The sequence below is a fragment of the Polistes dominula genome, unplaced genomic scaffold, assembly GCF_049000335.1.
Source record: "Polistes dominula isolate Pdom_NZ unplaced genomic scaffold, Pdom_raw_medaka contig_15, whole genome shotgun sequence".
NCBI classification, from domain to species: Eukaryota; Metazoa; Arthropoda; class Insecta; order Hymenoptera; family Vespidae; genus Polistes; species Polistes dominula.
The window spans coordinates 9,512,681-9,530,874 of NW_028300915.1; the positions used below are offsets into that span (position 1 = coordinate 9,512,681).

The 18,194-nt window shown below is 30.3% G+C and overlaps 2 protein-coding genes and 1 long non-coding RNA gene across 3 annotated transcripts in view; 2 read left to right on the forward strand and 1 right to left on the reverse strand.

The window, feature by feature from the left end:
- Rpn2 (Regulatory particle non-ATPase 2) overlaps positions 1-18,194 on the forward strand; it is a 77,190-nt gene that overhangs the window by 13,474 nt on the left and 45,522 nt on the right. The window lies entirely within an intron of this gene.
- LOC149033254 (uncharacterized) lies at positions 17-3,528 on the forward strand. The gene is made up of 2 exons (XM_089170255.1): positions 17-973; positions 1,116-3,528. The coding sequence occupies exon 2, from the start codon at positions 1,117-1,119 to the stop codon at positions 2,506-2,508; it is 1,392 nt and encodes a 463-aa protein (XP_089026381.1). The 5' UTR covers positions 17-973; position 1,116; the 3' UTR covers positions 2,509-3,528.
- Positions 9,747-16,477, reverse strand: LOC149033255 (uncharacterized). Its single transcript, XR_016175874.1, has 2 exons — positions 12,560-16,477; positions 9,747-11,068 (listed from the first exon to the last, which is right to left on the reverse strand). It is a non-coding gene; the product is annotated as an uncharacterized LOC149033255 (long non-coding RNA).

The following is an 18,194-nucleotide window of genomic DNA, read 5'->3' on the forward strand; positions in this document are numbered from 1 at the left end:
AAGACATGAAAAAAAAATATTATCATAATATTTTAACGAAAAGCCGATTTTTGGCGGACGAAAGAAAATTAAATTTTTTTTTTTTTTTAGCTTTTTTGGAATATGTCAGTCACCAAAATTTTTCAGAAAATGCCTTTTATACTCCTCTACACTCAGGAATTTTCTTGAATTTTTTGAAGTGGTGGAACAATATGAAAAAAATTAAAAACTCATTTTTTTCTAAAATCCCAAGTTTTAACTAATTTATATTTTTTTTCAGTTAAGAAAAATGTGAAAAATAATTTTTTTACTCAAAATACACAATAACATTACTTATCAAACATTTTCAATCATTTGGTTTCACAATGATTATGTAAAAACTATTTTTTTTTTAATACGTTCCGAGCTGACGCATTTCAACGCTATATATCGGGATTTTCACTAACCAGCAATCATTTTTTCTAAAGTTTCGCTTTAAAGTTTTCTTTATTTTGCTTTGTTGTTTGCTTACAGTTGTAGCATTACAACCACTTGAATAAGTAATTTTTTTCATTGAATCTGTCTGTATATTTCTCAATTCCCTATACTGTAGGAAAAAAATATAGTATTCAGCTCTTTTCTTTATATTCTATTTTCTGGAAAGGAAAATTCTATTCAGAAACTGAAGGGACAGTTTAGAAGGGCCATAAAACCATAAACAAACATAAGAATTATCGGGATATATTGGTGCAATAAAAACCCTTTGTGCAGTGTCGGGACCCTTTGAAGAATTTCGGATTCCTATGTAAACATATGCGATATACCATAAAAGAGATAATATTCCGATGTTCCAGATCAAGTTTCTTTATGCATAGTTTCCGTTACCAAAAACTATAGGCTGTACCCATCGGTGGACTATGGGATGGATCCTTATGATATTGATCAATAAGATTTATAATCTCCTTCCCTCTCCAAAGGGGTGTAGCTCATTTCTGATATAAATATGTGGAAAGAAGTAAGAAAGTGTCCTTAGTCTTCAGTCCTCAGTTAGTCCGTCTGTATCTGTCCTTAGTCAGTCCTTAGTCAGTTATCTTCAGTTTTATATTTCTTTCTCTGTCTGAAAACCTCACAATACATAATTCAAATCTTTATTTCAGAATGGATTTTGATAAAAAATGCATTAATTGTAACAGATATTTGCGAAAAACAGTTGGATATAAAAAAGTTATTATGACAATTGATGAGGCTAATATTGCGACAGAAAAAATTGGAAAGAGAGTCTTTATTAATGATACCTTTTGTGGTAAGTGTCGAGTTATTTTAACAAGACCACCTATACTTAAGAACACTGAGGATTCATCTGCAGATCAAGTGAGTATCGAAAGTCTGCCAATTTCATCTCAATCCTCATCCACTACTATTCCATCTGTATCGTCAACTGAAGATTCTTCATATGTTATTGAAGAAAAAATGGAAGAAGAATTAGAATTTGTGGAGTTGGGTTTTCCTCGAATTGTTGCTACTCACAAATATTGTTGCATTTGTGGATCATCATCAAATATCAAATCTGTTCCATTTGAAACACGCAAACAAGTATTTTTCAAAAGACAACTCCTTATTCCCGAAGGAAATCGGTGTTGTAAAGACCATCTTATAAAAAAGCGGTTCTACGATGAAGACATTAACAATTTTCGAATTTATTCGAACACCAGTGTATTTGAAGTTCGTGATTTGGAAAAATTACTGGGGCAGCTCGCTATTGGTACTGACTCGTCCATAATTGATAAAATTGGAGATCACTCGTTTTCAGAAGAACAGTTAGAGTCATTTACTAGTCTTACCTGGGAAAAATTGATAAAACTTCGTGAAATGTTAACATCGATGAGAAACTCAGTGAATCGTAATATCGTTCAAGCTCTTGTTATTGTTTTATTCAAATTACGAACCGGAAATTCGAATGCAGTAATATTTTCCGTTTTTGGTTTAGTTCGGGAACAAATTGTATCTGACTACTGTGATGAAGTTATATCTTCGTTTGAAAAAGATGTTTTACCTCAGCATTTTGGAATTGATGATATCAGTAGGGAGACATTACTCACTAATACGTCAAACATTGCTAAAAAATTGTATCAAGTAGAAGATGACCAGTTGATATTCATTTGCGATGGAACATATATTCGTCATGAAAAAAGTGCAAATAACGAATACCAGAGGGAATCATATTCTGGTCAAAAAAAAGTCCCTTTGTGCAAACCATTCACGATATGCACTACGAATGGTTTCGTTATAGATATGCTTGGGCCATATACAGCTAATATGAACTATGCTGAAATTATAAGAGTGATTTTAAATGATTCCAACGGTCTGATTAAATTGCTGAAAAAAGATGACATTATTGTGGTTGATCGTGGCTTTCGTGATGTGATTGTATACTTAGAAGAATTAGGGTTCAAAGTGCTAATGCCTGCTCTCAAAGGAAAACGCAATCAGTTGACCACAGATGAATCGAATAAATCCCCGTTTCGTTACCAAAATTCGTTGGGTTGTTGAAGCAGTACATGGCAATATTAAGCAGAAGTTTAAGCTACTAGATCATAAACTGGATAACAAATTGCTTCCAAAACTAGTGTTTTTTGTCGAATCGCTTGTTTTTTGCACAATGAATTTGGAACAAGACTTGATTCTGATCTTGATCTTACAAAAAAAATAATTGCTGCCATGAATTCAAAAAAAGATCAAGAGAATACTTTAGCCTTGGAGATAGAAACTAATCGTTGGGCCAGAAGAAAAGTTCCTTTTGCAATAATAACTTCAGAGCAATTAACTGACTTTCTAGAATTATCAGAGCAAGAACTCAAAATTCTTTTCACTGGATCATATCAAATGTCTCAAGCTGTATCGTATTTAGCTGAGATGATGGATGAAAACGGAATAATCACATTCCATTTTTTAAAAATTACACCTAATATTATAAAGTTTGAAGTCAGATCTCGACATATTAATTCGAAGACATATCGTAGTTTTATTGAATATTAGCCAGATAAGAACGATATTTCCGGAATAATTCGATATTGTTGTGATTGTGCGAATGGTAGACGCACTGTTGGATGTTGCTCTCATATTGCTGCTATCATATATTATTTATCTTACGCTCGATATTTGGCTAAAATTGTAAGACCTGCTGAGATCCAGAGTCGCCTGTTCATCGATGAAAAAATTAGTGTCGTAGTGAATGAAGACAGTGATGAAGACTAATATAGTTACATCTTTCATTATAATTTTTATTTTTGTTGCATAAAATTTAGAATAATATCTAACCGTATAAAGAATATATAAGTACTATTTTTAAATGTATTTTCAATAATCAATAACCCTTCTAATTACGTTAGACGGAATATATCTTAATTGTTTTATAATAATCTTTATGTTTATTTCTGGCAAAGTGTATTTTGAGTAAAAATATAATTTTTCACATTTTTTTTTAACTGAAAAAAAATATAAATTAGTTAAAACTTGGGATTTTAGAAAAAAATGAGTTTTTAATTTTTTTCATATTGTTTCACCACTTCAAAAAATTCAAGAAAATTCCTGAGTGTAGAGGAGTATAAAAGGCATTTTCTGAAAAATTTTGGTGACTGACATATTCCAAAAAAGCTAAAAAAAAAAAAAAATTTAATTTTCTTTCGTCCGCCAAAAATCGGCTTTTCGTTAAAATATTATGATAATATTTTTTTTTCATGTCTTAGACTCCAAGAACTAGAAAAAAAATCATCATTGATTAGTTTTGAATTTTACTATAAAAAAAAAATTAAATCGAAAAAACAGGTTTTTTTAAAAATCTCGAGAACCGTTTGAGTAAAAGAGCTAAAATTTGGGGTGAATTATTTTTATTCGACACCAAATCGATCCCCCAAGTGCGAGTCAAAAAAGCCACGGGGGCAGATTTCCCATATTAATCCGGCTATACCCTTTTTTTTACTTTTTTTTACTTTTTCTTATTTACCAAAATTTTATTCGTTGGAATTATTCATTAAAAATCAAATTGAAAAAGGAGTGAGCGGAGAACAAATTTATTTTATATAAAAAAAATTATTTTTTCTTCTTTTTTTTTGGTAACCTTTCACCCACGTAAACACCTCGTGTTCGTTTCTTTTAAATTCATGTCATTTATATTTTTTTCGAAATTCTTTTTGTTTACAAAACATATCAAACAAGCACAAAATAAACTCATTTTTGAACTCGAATTTTCATGCAGGTGGCGTTATATACATTAGATCTGTATGTGTATGTGTTTGATTGTATGCATGAGAGTATGTGAATTATTCTATAGGTCGCAACGATACACTCAATTACAGGTGTCACGAGTCGAAACAAGAGACTCGTGTCAACCACGATTAATTGCTTCGCTTTTCGATTTTATACTATTCTAGATTTTTTTTCTTTTTATATTACTGACAAATCGACAGAATACGCGATCGGATTATTGTGAATATATGTATGTTATCATCGAATATATACACATTTCTGTTTCTGACTATGATAAATATAACTGAAGTACACATTATATACAAAAGGATTTCAAATCAGTATCAACTTTCTATTCCTTTCATTTATATTGATTTCAAATTTCAAACAATATACATTTAGGTAATGGTCGGATTGAAGTTATATAGGATTTCATGTTTCGAATAAAAATTTGTAGGAATATTGAATCGAGAAACCGATAATTGGTCTAATATTACCAGAAACTATATCAAAATCGATAAGGTTTTTTCTTGTTCCTTAGTAAGAAACAGAAAGAATATTATTTTTTTCGTGCAAACAGAATACGTTTTATTTTTTAATAAAAAAATTTAAAAAAATATTGTTTGATAAAGAAACCAGAAACTATCTTCAAATCAATCAGATTTATTTAGAATAAAAATAAGTAATAATTGAAAATAAATTAAGTTCCTTTCCACGAGAATAGGGCGACACCAATTGATTTTTTATCAAAATTTGCATGAAAATTGTTAACTGGAGGAACCAATAATAATTAAAAATAATAATTCATATAAAAAAAATTATTATTTCTTGTTTTAAGTAGGTATGGGATGCGTTTTGTTTAAGGACAATGTACCCTAAAGTGGATAGGTCGGTCTACAACATCGTAACTCATTAAGTTATCAGCCGTAAACTTCTGTTACGTCTGTTATCATCGTAATATGTGTTATCACAATCACGTACGAATATAGAACGAACGCGTCGACGGACTTTTCGGTCATAAATATTATTTTTTATCGATGTCATGTAAATATAACATCGCGAAAAAGGATACACTTTAATTAACTTTATATTCAAAAATCATTTATTATTGGAAAATGCATTAGGTAGACATGTTTTTTTCCTTTTTTTAATACGTACATATCATGTTACGATAAAACTTTCTTGTAACGGTTATTTATTTGATCAACATTTTAAATAAATGGTCATCATTCGCAATAAAATTTATAAATCCTTAGTCTTTCACCCTTCATCCCTCTATTTTATACACTGATAAATTATTATTTATACCGAACAAAGTTATTCCTATACATTTAACATTTATTTTATGAAACACTGACGAAATAATAGAACTAATTTTATTAAATTTATTTTTACTATAAAATGTTAAATTTGATTTCCAAATCTTCGTCATTATTTCTTACTTCGAATTCTTTACAAGATAAACTCTCTTTAAACTTTTTTTTCTCAGATTTATCAAGGAATAATATTTAAGAAATGAAACTCCAAAATTAATACTTCCCATTTGCCGTTGAAATAGTGCACATTTTTCCAGTGTTTTTCTCAAGTATCCTTTCAAACTAACAATAAACGTACTTATATACTTTCTTTTTCGTAAAATGTTTCCTTCTCTTCCCATTCCCCTTTTTCTCTCGCAAAGTTCCTGTTGAAGAAGTGATTTTCGTTTGCTATATCTCTTTCTTTTTAAAAATAAGAAACGAGAAAAAGAAAATCATATTTCATGCTCGCATGATTGTGAAGGCAGCTAGATTTTATAACTTGTAATTTTTTCAAAGAATTTTACTTAAAAAAAAAAAACATCTTATCAACTAAAAAGTACTACGTTCAAAGAAACTCTTACTCGAGACTATCCATTTCATTCGCATTTTATTTTTTTTTTTATCTAACTCACGTCAACCCTATATCATGTATTGATGAATACAGTGAGAGAGAGTATTCTAAACTTTATGACTTCGTTTGAATTTCTTCTTGATACCACGAAAACTTTGCATAATCGTTTGATATACCGAATTCAAAATGAGTTGAACGTGCGCTCGCGTACGCCAACCAAACGCACGTGAAAAGTTTTCGATAATTCTGCGCGTGGAATTTCTATCGCTTTGACTTTTCTTCTCTTTTCTTCTCTTTTCTTTTCTTTTCAACTCCTCCACTTTCTCTCCTCCTCTTCAAAGTCCCAGTTCCAATTCCAGTCCCCTTCCGGTATCTTACTCTTTCTATATATTTTTCCTTTTCTATCTTTTAGTTTGTATTAAACTATGAGAAAACGGCATTCTCTTGAAACTTACTTCGTCTAGGGACTTGCACGTTTTACGTATTTCCAAAGTTTTCGTTTCATTTGAAATTCTATAGGCAAAATTGTAGTAATAGGAATCTACTGTGACTCTTCTGGTACAGGAAGATATCCAAAAACTTAGCTCGGATTTCGAAACACTTGGAATATCTGTATATATATACAATATCTGTGTGTATATATATATATATATGTGTGTGTGTTTGTATATGTAATAGTAACTTCCTTCCTACTCGTTGGCTTTTCTTTTTGATAAATAATAGCTCTGGAGCCAGTGACATTTTTTTGTCAGTCATTTTACTTCTGACCATAATTTGTAGAATGTAAAATTTAAAAAAATCGTCGGCTGACTGTATGTCGGTGGAAAAGCCGTCAGCTAGCCATGAAAACGCTTAAAATGATAGTCTACATTATTATACAGGGTGATTCTTGGAACGGAGGCGGGTAATAACTTATTTTTAAGAAACAATAGAAAAAAATCATAAAGAAAATAGTTATATGGCACAACAAATGTCAACTTTCTATGACCTTACTTTTTTTGAAAATGCATCGATGCACCAGCTAGATGCAGTTGCACTTTTTTTTCAATGGAATCTTATATTTTTTTTACACTATTCGATTCCTTGTTTTATTCTGTGTTAAAAAGTATTTAGTGAAGGTCATCGAAATGTCAATAGTTTACGAGATATTTGATGTTTTATATCAGCCGGCTGTACGTCGGTGGTACCCGTCAGCTGATCATAGAGATATTCAGCTGATACGCAAGAGAGCGCGGGCAGCCAGCATACGATTTACGCGCTATACCTTTTACTGTGCCAGCTGACGGCTTTTCCACCGACATATAGCAAGCTGACGATTTTTTTATTTAAATAATTATATTAACTATCAACTCTATAAATTTTAGCCGGGTTAAAATGACAGAAACTCAAAAATTTTTTGACGTGTTTTCGGAGCTCCCGTTGGCCCATCCACAGCTAATGCGCCAGCTGACGGTCTCTATGCTTTACAGCACAACTAAATTTAACATTCTACAAATTATGATCAGAAGTAAAATGACTGAAAAAAATGTCCCTGGATCCCGGGCTATAACTTGGAGGAAACGAGCAAGATGTTTCGTATGTTATCTATCACACTTCGACATTGCTCGTTCGAATCAAGCCCCATGAGAAAGTATATTGTATGTATAGTTCGCAATCATACTACGCTCCTAAACACTATATGTACGTATTAAAAATGTAAATTAAAAAATAGACAAGTATTTTAATAAATAAAACATTGATTCAATAATTAATATTTATTATTTAATTAATATTAATTTTAAAGGAGAGTTTATTTTAGGAAGCAAACAACATAAAATGAAAATTATATATATTTATTTTTATTACTTTTTTATGAATATGAACTGTCAGATTTGTACGGCATTGATTTTTATAGACAATTGCATTAAATAAAAATAAACTATCTAAATGCCGTACAAAAAAATGTCGTACTAAATATCATCCAAAAGTACATTTTTTTACATGGATTTTTCGGGAGTTTTTTTCCCCCTACAGACCCTTGGACCAAAAAAAATGTAGGGCATGTGGAAAAATGTTATCTATGCATAAATTACTTTCAAAATAAATTAATTTTATGATGTTTCAAATCACCCCCGGACCCATGGAAAAAGGTGGATTGCAACCCTCGATTTTTCTACCTTGTTGCATGATTTTTGTACGGCGTTGCAGAATAATCAATTAGAATAGGTATTGAAATTGTATGGAACCGACGCCGTACAAAATCAAATGATCAAATAGACCCAGAAAATTTCAGGAAAATCAAAAATTTTTTCCGACTTTGTGGCCTACTATTTTTGTACAGCACTACGTGTTTTCTCATTATTTTTGATGGATCTATCGGTGGTAAGAATGCCGTACAAAAATGTATGATAAAAAAGTACCCGGTTAATCTGTGCTTTTTAATTCTCACCTGCACTCAGTTGGACAGCTTACAAGTGACGGCATAGTGTTGAATGTTATTATTTTATGCCCCTGCATCTTCCCATATAAGTTTCCTGGTGCATCAGATGACCCATCGATTTTTTAGCATGGGCCTGTAGTCTATTAGATATATGTGTATGTGTATGTGTATGTGTATGTGTATGTGTGTATTAGGGTGTGTTCAGAGACACAAATCACTACACATGAAAGTTTGATGATAAATATCTTTTGAACGCTTAATTTAATCGCCAAAACATAAGACACCATTTTTGTAGAGCAGTTAATTTCCTAAAAAAATTTGTATTGTGCACTTTTTCATAGTCATTTATTGTCGAGTTACAAAATTCATAAGCAAAAATGTAATTCATAAAAATTCATAAAAAAATGTAAAAAAAAAATAAAAATAAAAATCATTATATTTAAATCTTCAATATCATTCAAATGGTGAGGTTTACGGAAAAAGTATAAGATACCTTTTTTGTAGAGCATTAAATTTCCTACAAAATTCGTCTAGAACATTTTTCTGTACAATCTATAAATGATGAGGTATGAATTTTAATCTATTGGACTGAAAAAAAAAGTAAAAAACTGCGATGCGGAGGATCTTCCTATTAAAATTAAGAGCTCATATTGGGTGAGAATTCTTTTAAGGTGTCTAGGAGCCCATTTTTGCGTGGCACTTGAAAAAAAAAAATAAGTCATTTTTTTGGCCCACCCTAGTGTGTATATATATCCGTATATACGAGTATATTCTTCGGGTTGATTTCAATTTATTGAACTTTCGTTCATGAAACGAAAAACTTAAAACTTATCCCACACATTTCTTCTCCTATCTGTACAAGAACTATCTGCGAAGTTTCGTTTAATTTTACAATCTTTTAAGTTGAGAATTAATTTGTTCTTTTGATAGTAAAATTGTTTGTTAGTTAGAAAATAAGTTGATTGTATTTAGAAATATTTTTACAAAATTTATAAGAGAATTTTAATTAAAAATATTTTTCGAAAAATATAATACTAATTAGACAGAAATTTATCAACTATCAAAATGTCGACAAATAAATTAAATATACTAGGTAGATATTATAAATACCATAATTTTGTGTTTTTTATTGATACAAAAATTATCAGGTTTATATTTATTTTATGCTTATAAAAAATAGGATATACCAAAAATAAATAAAACTCTCGTTTTCTCTTTTTTAAATGAAAATTTTGAAATTTTTTATCTATTGATTTACTCAATTTTAAATTTTTGAGAATTGATAGATTTTTGGTATAACTATATCGAATGATAGCTTTGTAGAATTATATTTGATGAAATGAAGTAAAAAATACCTATACATTTAGCTCGATATGGTTGCATTAATGATATACGAGTACGTACTACGTGCAATATGTATTATCGATTGATTCACTAATTACGTCCTTGCATTTCCTGCGTGATGTCTTTGACATGAATGTACAACATGTATACGTGTTCCTAGTGCATTTCTCGTAATTGGAGAAGAGCTTTCTGAATTGTCCTAAACGTCTTTGTTTCATAATCCATATAAATTCCATTATCGACGATAAAAGGAATATCGGAGGATAGATTCGAGAGAATCGAATAGTATTATTCGATGAATATTGAGATGCTTTGAAATTGAATTTTTCGCCGGTTTATTTGAATTTATAAAATAATTTAATATTCTTTTCTTTCTAAGAGAAATCAAATAATATTGGAGTAGATAAATAAAAGAATTTTATTGATATAAATAATTTTTAATATTTCATTAATAGATAAATAGATAATAGATGAATAGATTATAGTGTCGATGTTTTTAACATTTCGAACAAGATGAATCAGGCGTTAATTACAAATATACCAACATGATTATTAGTCGCACCGCGATTAACGGCCTCATTAAATATCCACTATGGGCTTATGAAACATTCTTATCAAACGTGCTACGATCATTGTAATAAATGATAATTAAATTTCTTAAATTATATGACAATGATTCGTTACTAAAGAAAATTGTTTAAATAATATTTTTTTTCCTCATTATTCTTCACATACATACATATATAATTATTGGATTAATTATTTAAATAAATAACCATTATTTTATTATATTTATAATAAAATAGTATATGTTTGATAATACCTACTATTTTCTTGCTTTTTCTTACAAAGTTTAATGTGCATAATATTTTTCTTATTATGGTAATTTCTTGAGAAATATAATATAGAAAAAGATAATAGAACAGTATGAATTCAATTTAACTCAATAAAATATCATAAAATATAATACAAAATAATATACGTGAAAAAAATTTGCAAGCAAAAGTATAAAAAACTTTTGAGATGACTTAATAAAATAAGTGTTCACAGTATAATAAATATGAGTTTTGTATCTTACATCGATGTGACCTTGACATGTCATCTTTTCCCTGTTATAAATACAGGTAATCCTCCTATAACACGGTAGATAGGTTCCCCAAAAATATCGTGTTGTGTGAAACCGTGTTGTATGAGACCCAGAACCAGTGCAAAAGGGGTGTTAAGTTCTGAAAACTTTTTAAAAACAAATATTTTGTTCTTTTAAATAAACAACTTAATTTTTATTAAAAATATAAATATATGAACAATACAAAACAAAAAATATTATTTTTATTTAACGCAACTTTAATTTAATAAAGGGTATAGCCGGATTAATATGGGAAATCTGCCCCCGTGGCTTTTTTGACTCGCACTTGGGGGATCGATTTGGTGTCGAATAAAAATAATTCACCTCAAATTTTAGCTCTTTTACTAAAACGGTTCTCGAGATTTTCAAAAAAACCTGTTTTGTCGATTTTATTTTTATTTTTGTAGTAAAATTCAAAACTAATCAATGATGATTTTTTTTCTAGTTCTTAGGTATCCAAGACATGAAAAAAAGTATGATCATAATATTTAAACGAAAGGCCGATTTTTGGCGGACGAAAGAGAATTAAAATCTTTTTTTTTTTAGCTTTTTTGGAATATGTCATTCACCAAAACTCGTCAGAAAATGCCTTTTATACTCCTCTACACTCAGGAATTTTCTTGAATTTTTTGAAGTGGTGGAACAATATGAAAAAAATTAAAAACTCATTTTTTTTTCTAAAATCTCAAGTTTTAACTAACTTATATTTTTTTTTAGTTACAAAAAAATCTGAAAAAATATTTTTTTACTCAAAATTCACAATAACATTACTTATCAAACATTTTCAATCATTTGGTTTCACAATGACTACGTAAAAACTATTTTTTTTTAAACTCGCGCCGAGCTAAAAAAAGATGACATTATTGTGGTTAATCGTGGTTTTCGTGGTGTGATTCTATACTTAGAAGAATTAGGGTTTAAAGTGCTAATGTCTGCCCTCAAAGGAAAATGCAATCAGTTGACCTCAGATGAATCGAATGAATCCCGTTTCGTTACCAAAATTCGTTGGGTTGTTGAAGCAGTACATGGCAATATTAAGCAGAAGTTTAAGCTATTAGATCATAAACTGGATAACAAATTGCTTCCAAAACTAGTGTTTTTTGTCGAATCGCTTGTTTTTTGCACAATGAATTTGGAACAAGACTTGATTCTGATCTTGATCTTACAGAACAAATAATTTAAATATTATGATCATACTTTTTTTTCATGTCTTGGATACCTAAGAACTAGAAAAAAAATCATCATTGATTAGTTTTGAATTTTACTATAAAAATAAAAATAAAATCGACAAAACAGGTTTTTTTGAAAATCTCGAGAACCGTTTGAGTAAAAGAGCTAAAATTTGAAGTGAATTATTTTTATTCGACACCAAATCGATCCTCCAAGTGCGAGTCAAAAAAGCCACGGGGGCAGATTTTCCATATTAATCCGGCTATACCCTTCCTTCGTCGTCACTGCTTAGTATAATCAACCAAGAACGTTTTTTCGGTGAAATGATATCGCCTTTACTTTCAGAACGTTTTTCTTTTTTTTTTAAGTTCTTGCATCTCCGTCCCTCTTTAAAAATCGGTAATTTTATTTTGCTTGTTGTTTCTTACCAGGTCATTGTACATTTCTTAGTATGGAACTAGACAGTTTTGATGCTTCCTTTTGAATTTTCGGCTCCTTTCTTTGGAAGGATCTGCATTCAAGAAAAATGACTCGAGATTTTCAGCTAAGTTTAGGCGTTCTTGTAATTTTTTTAATGTTAACTTATTAACTGCACAATCTTCATCAGTGCTAGTGTCCTCAGGATCAATTTGATTTACAGTTTCGGATGCCATTTCCATCAAATTCGCCTTGTAAACTTCTTCTTCCTCTAATAAACTTTGAACGTCCGCAATAGCCATATCCACAAAATCTTCGCCTTCGATTGATTTAGCAAGTTCTAATATACCATCAATTTCATTTTGTGGCGATTAACGCACATTTTCTATTTCAACTGAAGAGGGCCATATCTTCTTTCAACACGCATTTAACGTTGATGTTTTCAGTACACAGCAGCGTGAGACACTTTTGTTTTCAGGCCATGGAGATGAAAAGAAATACTTTCCGCAGCACTGTATCTTTAAGACGGCAAGTCTCGTCGCGGCTGTAGAAGTACAGTGTTGTACAAAGGTTTTTTTTTTTGAAAGAAAACAATTTTATAGGATGCCGTGTTGTAGGAGGGGTCCGCAAGTTATGAATAGTGTTATAGCGAAACAGTGTTATGAGATGCCGTGTTGTAGGAGGGCTGCATGTACTGACAAAATAATATTTATAATAAAAAAAAAATATTCATAAACACCGATCATATATTTAACGAAATGTTAATCAAATGAATAAATGTTTTTTTTCTTGTTTCATTTTTTTTTCTTTTTATTTTAATTGAATTGTCTTTTATTTCGCGTTCCCTCTTCGGAAAACTAAAAATTCTTGATAACATTTAATTTCTTGCAATCAAATCCGAGACGATTGCTTTCAACCTAGAGTCTTCTTTCTTGTCTAATAAGTTGAAAACTGGCATTGACAGACAGAAGACTCGCAAGAGAACTCGGAGGAAGAAGAGAAAGAAAAAGAGAATGAGAATGAGAATGAGAATGAGAATGAGAATGAGAATGAGAATGAGAATGAGAATGAGAATGAGAATGAGAATGAGAATGAGAATGAGAATGAGAATGAGAATGAGAATGAGAATGAGAATGAGAATGAGAATAGTAGTAAGCCCGAAGGAAAATATACTGGACATTGAGTGGAGACGGTGTTTTGTCGCTCATAGAACACTGAGAATCGTTCGAACATTCTGGGACTTGCTCTTTAACGAATCGACAAATATTGTTTCTGAACGTGAAAGGCTTTCTTCTTTTTCATTCCTCTCTCTCTCTCTCTCTTTCTCACCCTTTTTTCACTTTGATATTCATCTCGTTATATTAAATTGAAATCTAATTTCAACCAGGTTACTTTTTACAATTCGTTTCAGTTGACAGGTTTATAAAGTTCATGTAGGAATTTCTTTTTCTTTTTATACAAAAATTTAGGATTATGTTTAATTTTATTTAAGTATGATCTAATTACACGTATCTCTTAGTTGCAAATATATTATTCTAATTTAAGTATCAATTAAATGTATAGTGGAATTAAGAATTATACATTGGCTGATGTGTTTAGAAAAATTTTGATTAGAATATTATTTCGCGCGATTATTTGTAGATTTAACAAAAAGATAGATAATGTTGAAATTCGGTGTAAGAATTTTTAGTTAAGATTACTCAACGTAGGAACATATACGTGAGAAAGTTAGACAATTTTCATGCTTCCTTAACTCAAGGCTGTAGAATGGCGTACTCGGGAGAATTCCTTTAGAAAGATGGATAGGTGGGTGGGTGAGTCGATGGTATCGACGTTCGAAGTGAACTCCAAAGAAAATAATCTGACGTTAAGTGGAGTGGCTCGATGTTCGTCGCTATATCAAACAGTAAAGAGAGAGAGAGAGAGAGAGAGAGAGAGAGAGAGAGAGAGAGAGAGAGAAAGAGAAAGAAGACTATTGAGTTTATAGGAAGAGCGAGTAACATCATTGTCCTTGCCTTAAGCGCATTGTCAGTCCTTCTTTTCTATTTCATTCTCTCTTTTCTATAGAGAAATACTTTTTCTTGAAACTTTTACCTTCTACTTATTATATCAGTATTTTAACAAAATTTTACTCTTTTATTTTAGTTAATAAACGTTCATTTTTAATAATAAAATATCTCGATTTAATATAAGCTGTCACTGGTACATCAATTAATTACCAAATGTTGTTAATGTTGATAATAAAATACGAATATTTTATTCGTATGAATATTCAATCGCAGTTATCTATATTTAAAATATTGATGATATAAGTAAAAGTTTTAATCAAAGTGTCCTCTTTTTACCATTACATTTTTGTTTAATTACTTTCCTTAGTAATTAATTTTACTGCATTAAAAAGATGTAGATTTAATATGCATATTTAATAATATCTTGAAACGTTTCGAACGTAAAAGCTTATGGTAATTATTTGTAGAAAAATTACTTCTACGTATAATCGTAATTAATATTAAAATCCGAGCATACAAATTGTTCTACATTTTAATCGCAATTCATCATTTATTAAGACTTAAGTAGCATGTAATTGTAAGCTGCTCGGAAGTTGGTGGCTCAAGGTTTTCTTCCTTAAATAATTGAATTGTACTCGTGCATCTTATCTGTAATAACGTTTAACAGTACGGTAAACATCTGGGGAAAATTCTAAACTCGTTGAAAAATCCTTGATGAAGGATTGAGAGACTATTCCAGCATTTATTTCTTTTCTTTCTTTTTCTCTTTTCGTATCTTTTTTTATTTTTATTTCTTTTTATCTTTTACTTTTCCACCCCTTTGTCTATCTAGTTTTCTTTGTAGAATTGAATAGTCACGGATTCAGAATTCCTGTGGTCCTTTTGTATACCGCTCTCGGTGCTAATTAAATTTCTCTTTACATCTGTCTGTCTGTCTGTCTGTCTGTCTCTCTCTCTCTCTCTCTCTCTCTTTATCCATCTCTCAAATGCATGCACATTTTTGATTCGTTCTTACTCTTCATTTTCTCTCTCTCTCTTTTTCCCCTCTTAAAAACAGACACATTTTTAATTTGTCCTCACCCTTAACTTTCCCAGTCTATATATACCTTTCATTCCCTTCTTCTATGTACACATTTGTAATTCGTTCTTATTTTTCGTGCATTTTCTTTATTTTTTCCTCATGAATTTACCTTGTTCGAATGAGTATAAATGAATTTTGAATTAGAACGTGCCTTAGAAAAATCCTTTCCTAACTAATTTGTAACGTAAGTTAAGTTCTATTTTAACTCGTTACTTATTCCACCTCCCCTTCTCCCACCTCCTGTCAAATTTTATTTCACCTAGTTGAAACATGAAAGGTCATGTTTCATTATTCTCTCTCTCTCTTTTTCTGTATCTCTCTCTGTCCCTATTTTTTTATTTTTAATTCCTACTTTCCTTTGTGTCTCTTTCTCGTAAATTTTATTGTTCTAACGATAGCGAAATGACACGCAAAACTTCGGACGTATATATGAGAAACTAAGGAAATGTGCTTTTTTTGAACACAGTTGGTAATTATTCAATTATGTTGGAAAATCAATTATCGGAAGGTAAAATCGAACTTAAACAATAGATGATGAGATAAAAATGTTAAAATATTGAAATATAAGTCTTGCTTTTATTTTGACATATTTATACGATTTTTTTTATCGTATTAATGTATTAATATCTGTTTATCTTGCATCTACTCTTTAAAAAAATGTACTTTTTACATAATTTCTTACGTATGAAAAATATTAAAAAATGTTTTAATTAGAAGAAAATGATAACAAAATCAACACCCTAATTTCTTCGATTTTCTCGAAATTCTAATTTATTTTTATAATCCAACATTTACCCTAATCTCATCTGATTATGTTGGATTAAAATCTTTTTCTTTTTGTTACAGGTAAGAGAGCACATTATTACACACAATCAAGAATAAATTGAGCAGAATCTACATGGCACGTAAGTTTCAACGATTAAGTTAACGTTAATTATTTCGTTTAATTTTGTTTCTCTCTTTTTTGCGTTTAATTTCCCCCCCCCCCCCAATAATAGAGATGAATTTATGATAATTCGATAGTGGCGATCATCAAACGATCAAAAAAAATTTGATTGTTAAAAATATCTATGATGGAGAACTATAACACCAATTTCAATTAAGATGATACTCGAGGATGAAAATTGTAATTTGTTGGATCTCGATGAAGTTCATGAGAGGTCCATTCCTTGCGCCCTAGCAATTTTCCTCATCGAAAATTTGGTTTTTGCGAGGAAAAGAGGACGGAGAGTTTAAACGCTTTAATAACAATATATTTGAAAACTGTTGATGGAAACATAACAAAGTTTCCTGTTTTTCGAAACTTTCCAACAGCTTTTCGTTCATATCGTGCGATTTCCTTCTCTAGAGATTACGTATCTATCTATCTATCTATCTATCCATCGATCCATCGATCCATCGATCCATCGACTCATCGATCCATCGATCCATCGATCCATCATTTAACACTTACTTTTCTGTGTTAATAAATTTTAAACAAACTTTAACAAAAGTTTAAGTTTAAGCTAAGTTGAGTTAAGTAACTACGCGAATGGTTCGAACTATTGCACGTTTTATTGTCTCTGTTATATGTCTGATAACAAATTCGACAGAATTCCATTAAAAGAAAAAAGAAAGAAAGGGGTTACGTTCGACTGATATATCGAAGTAACTTTGGATACGAAGCTCTGTGTCTTTAATTTTCCTCATGTTTCTTATTTTTTCACAAAAATACTGTAGGAACGATGGATTAATAAGCACGAAACCATCTTCGTCACTGTCTAAAGTAGCAACGCGATAAATTATCCCTTTTTCTCCTTCTCTTTTTCTCTTCCTTTCAATGTTTTTTCCGTTAAACTTCCGGTTTGGCATATTTCGTGTTCGCCATCGCGAATCTTTCAATAATTTACAATTTCGATTTTTTTAAGAACTTTTTTAACATTGTAGAAAAACGTAACGTGTTGTTTTTTTTTCACAAAGTAACATTTTAATATACTTGCGTCATGCATGAAAATGTTATAGCTAAAAAAGAAATACTGAATTGTAAATAAAAATACATATAATAAAATTGCAAACGTACAATAATATTTACTATTTGATTAAATTAATATTTATCGATGCCTTCGTGCGTATTGGATTTTCAATTTGAAAATATCTAACGTTTACTACAATTCATATTTTTTGCCGGAATGTGACGAGGAATTTAAACAAATTTTATTTTTATTGGAGAAAAATAATAAAAGTCTTTTGAAAAAATTAAACACTCGGATTCGAGTTTTCTAGGATAATAATTTCAACAAAAAACTTAAGAAAAGAATCATTTTAGACAATGTATGCTTTTATTCGATCAATAAATTACCCAGCTCGAGGTAGCTGTCTAGGCGCTTAAAAATCAGGATATACAGGACAATCATCCTACCGGTAGTCCTTTATGGTAGCGAAACGTTGTCGCTTACGTTGCGAGACAAAAAGAAATTTATAGTTTTCGGAAACAAAGTCTTCGTAAAATCTTCGATGCAAAACGCTATAAGGAAATGGGCGAATGGAGAAAACTCCATAACGTAGAAGTACACCTAC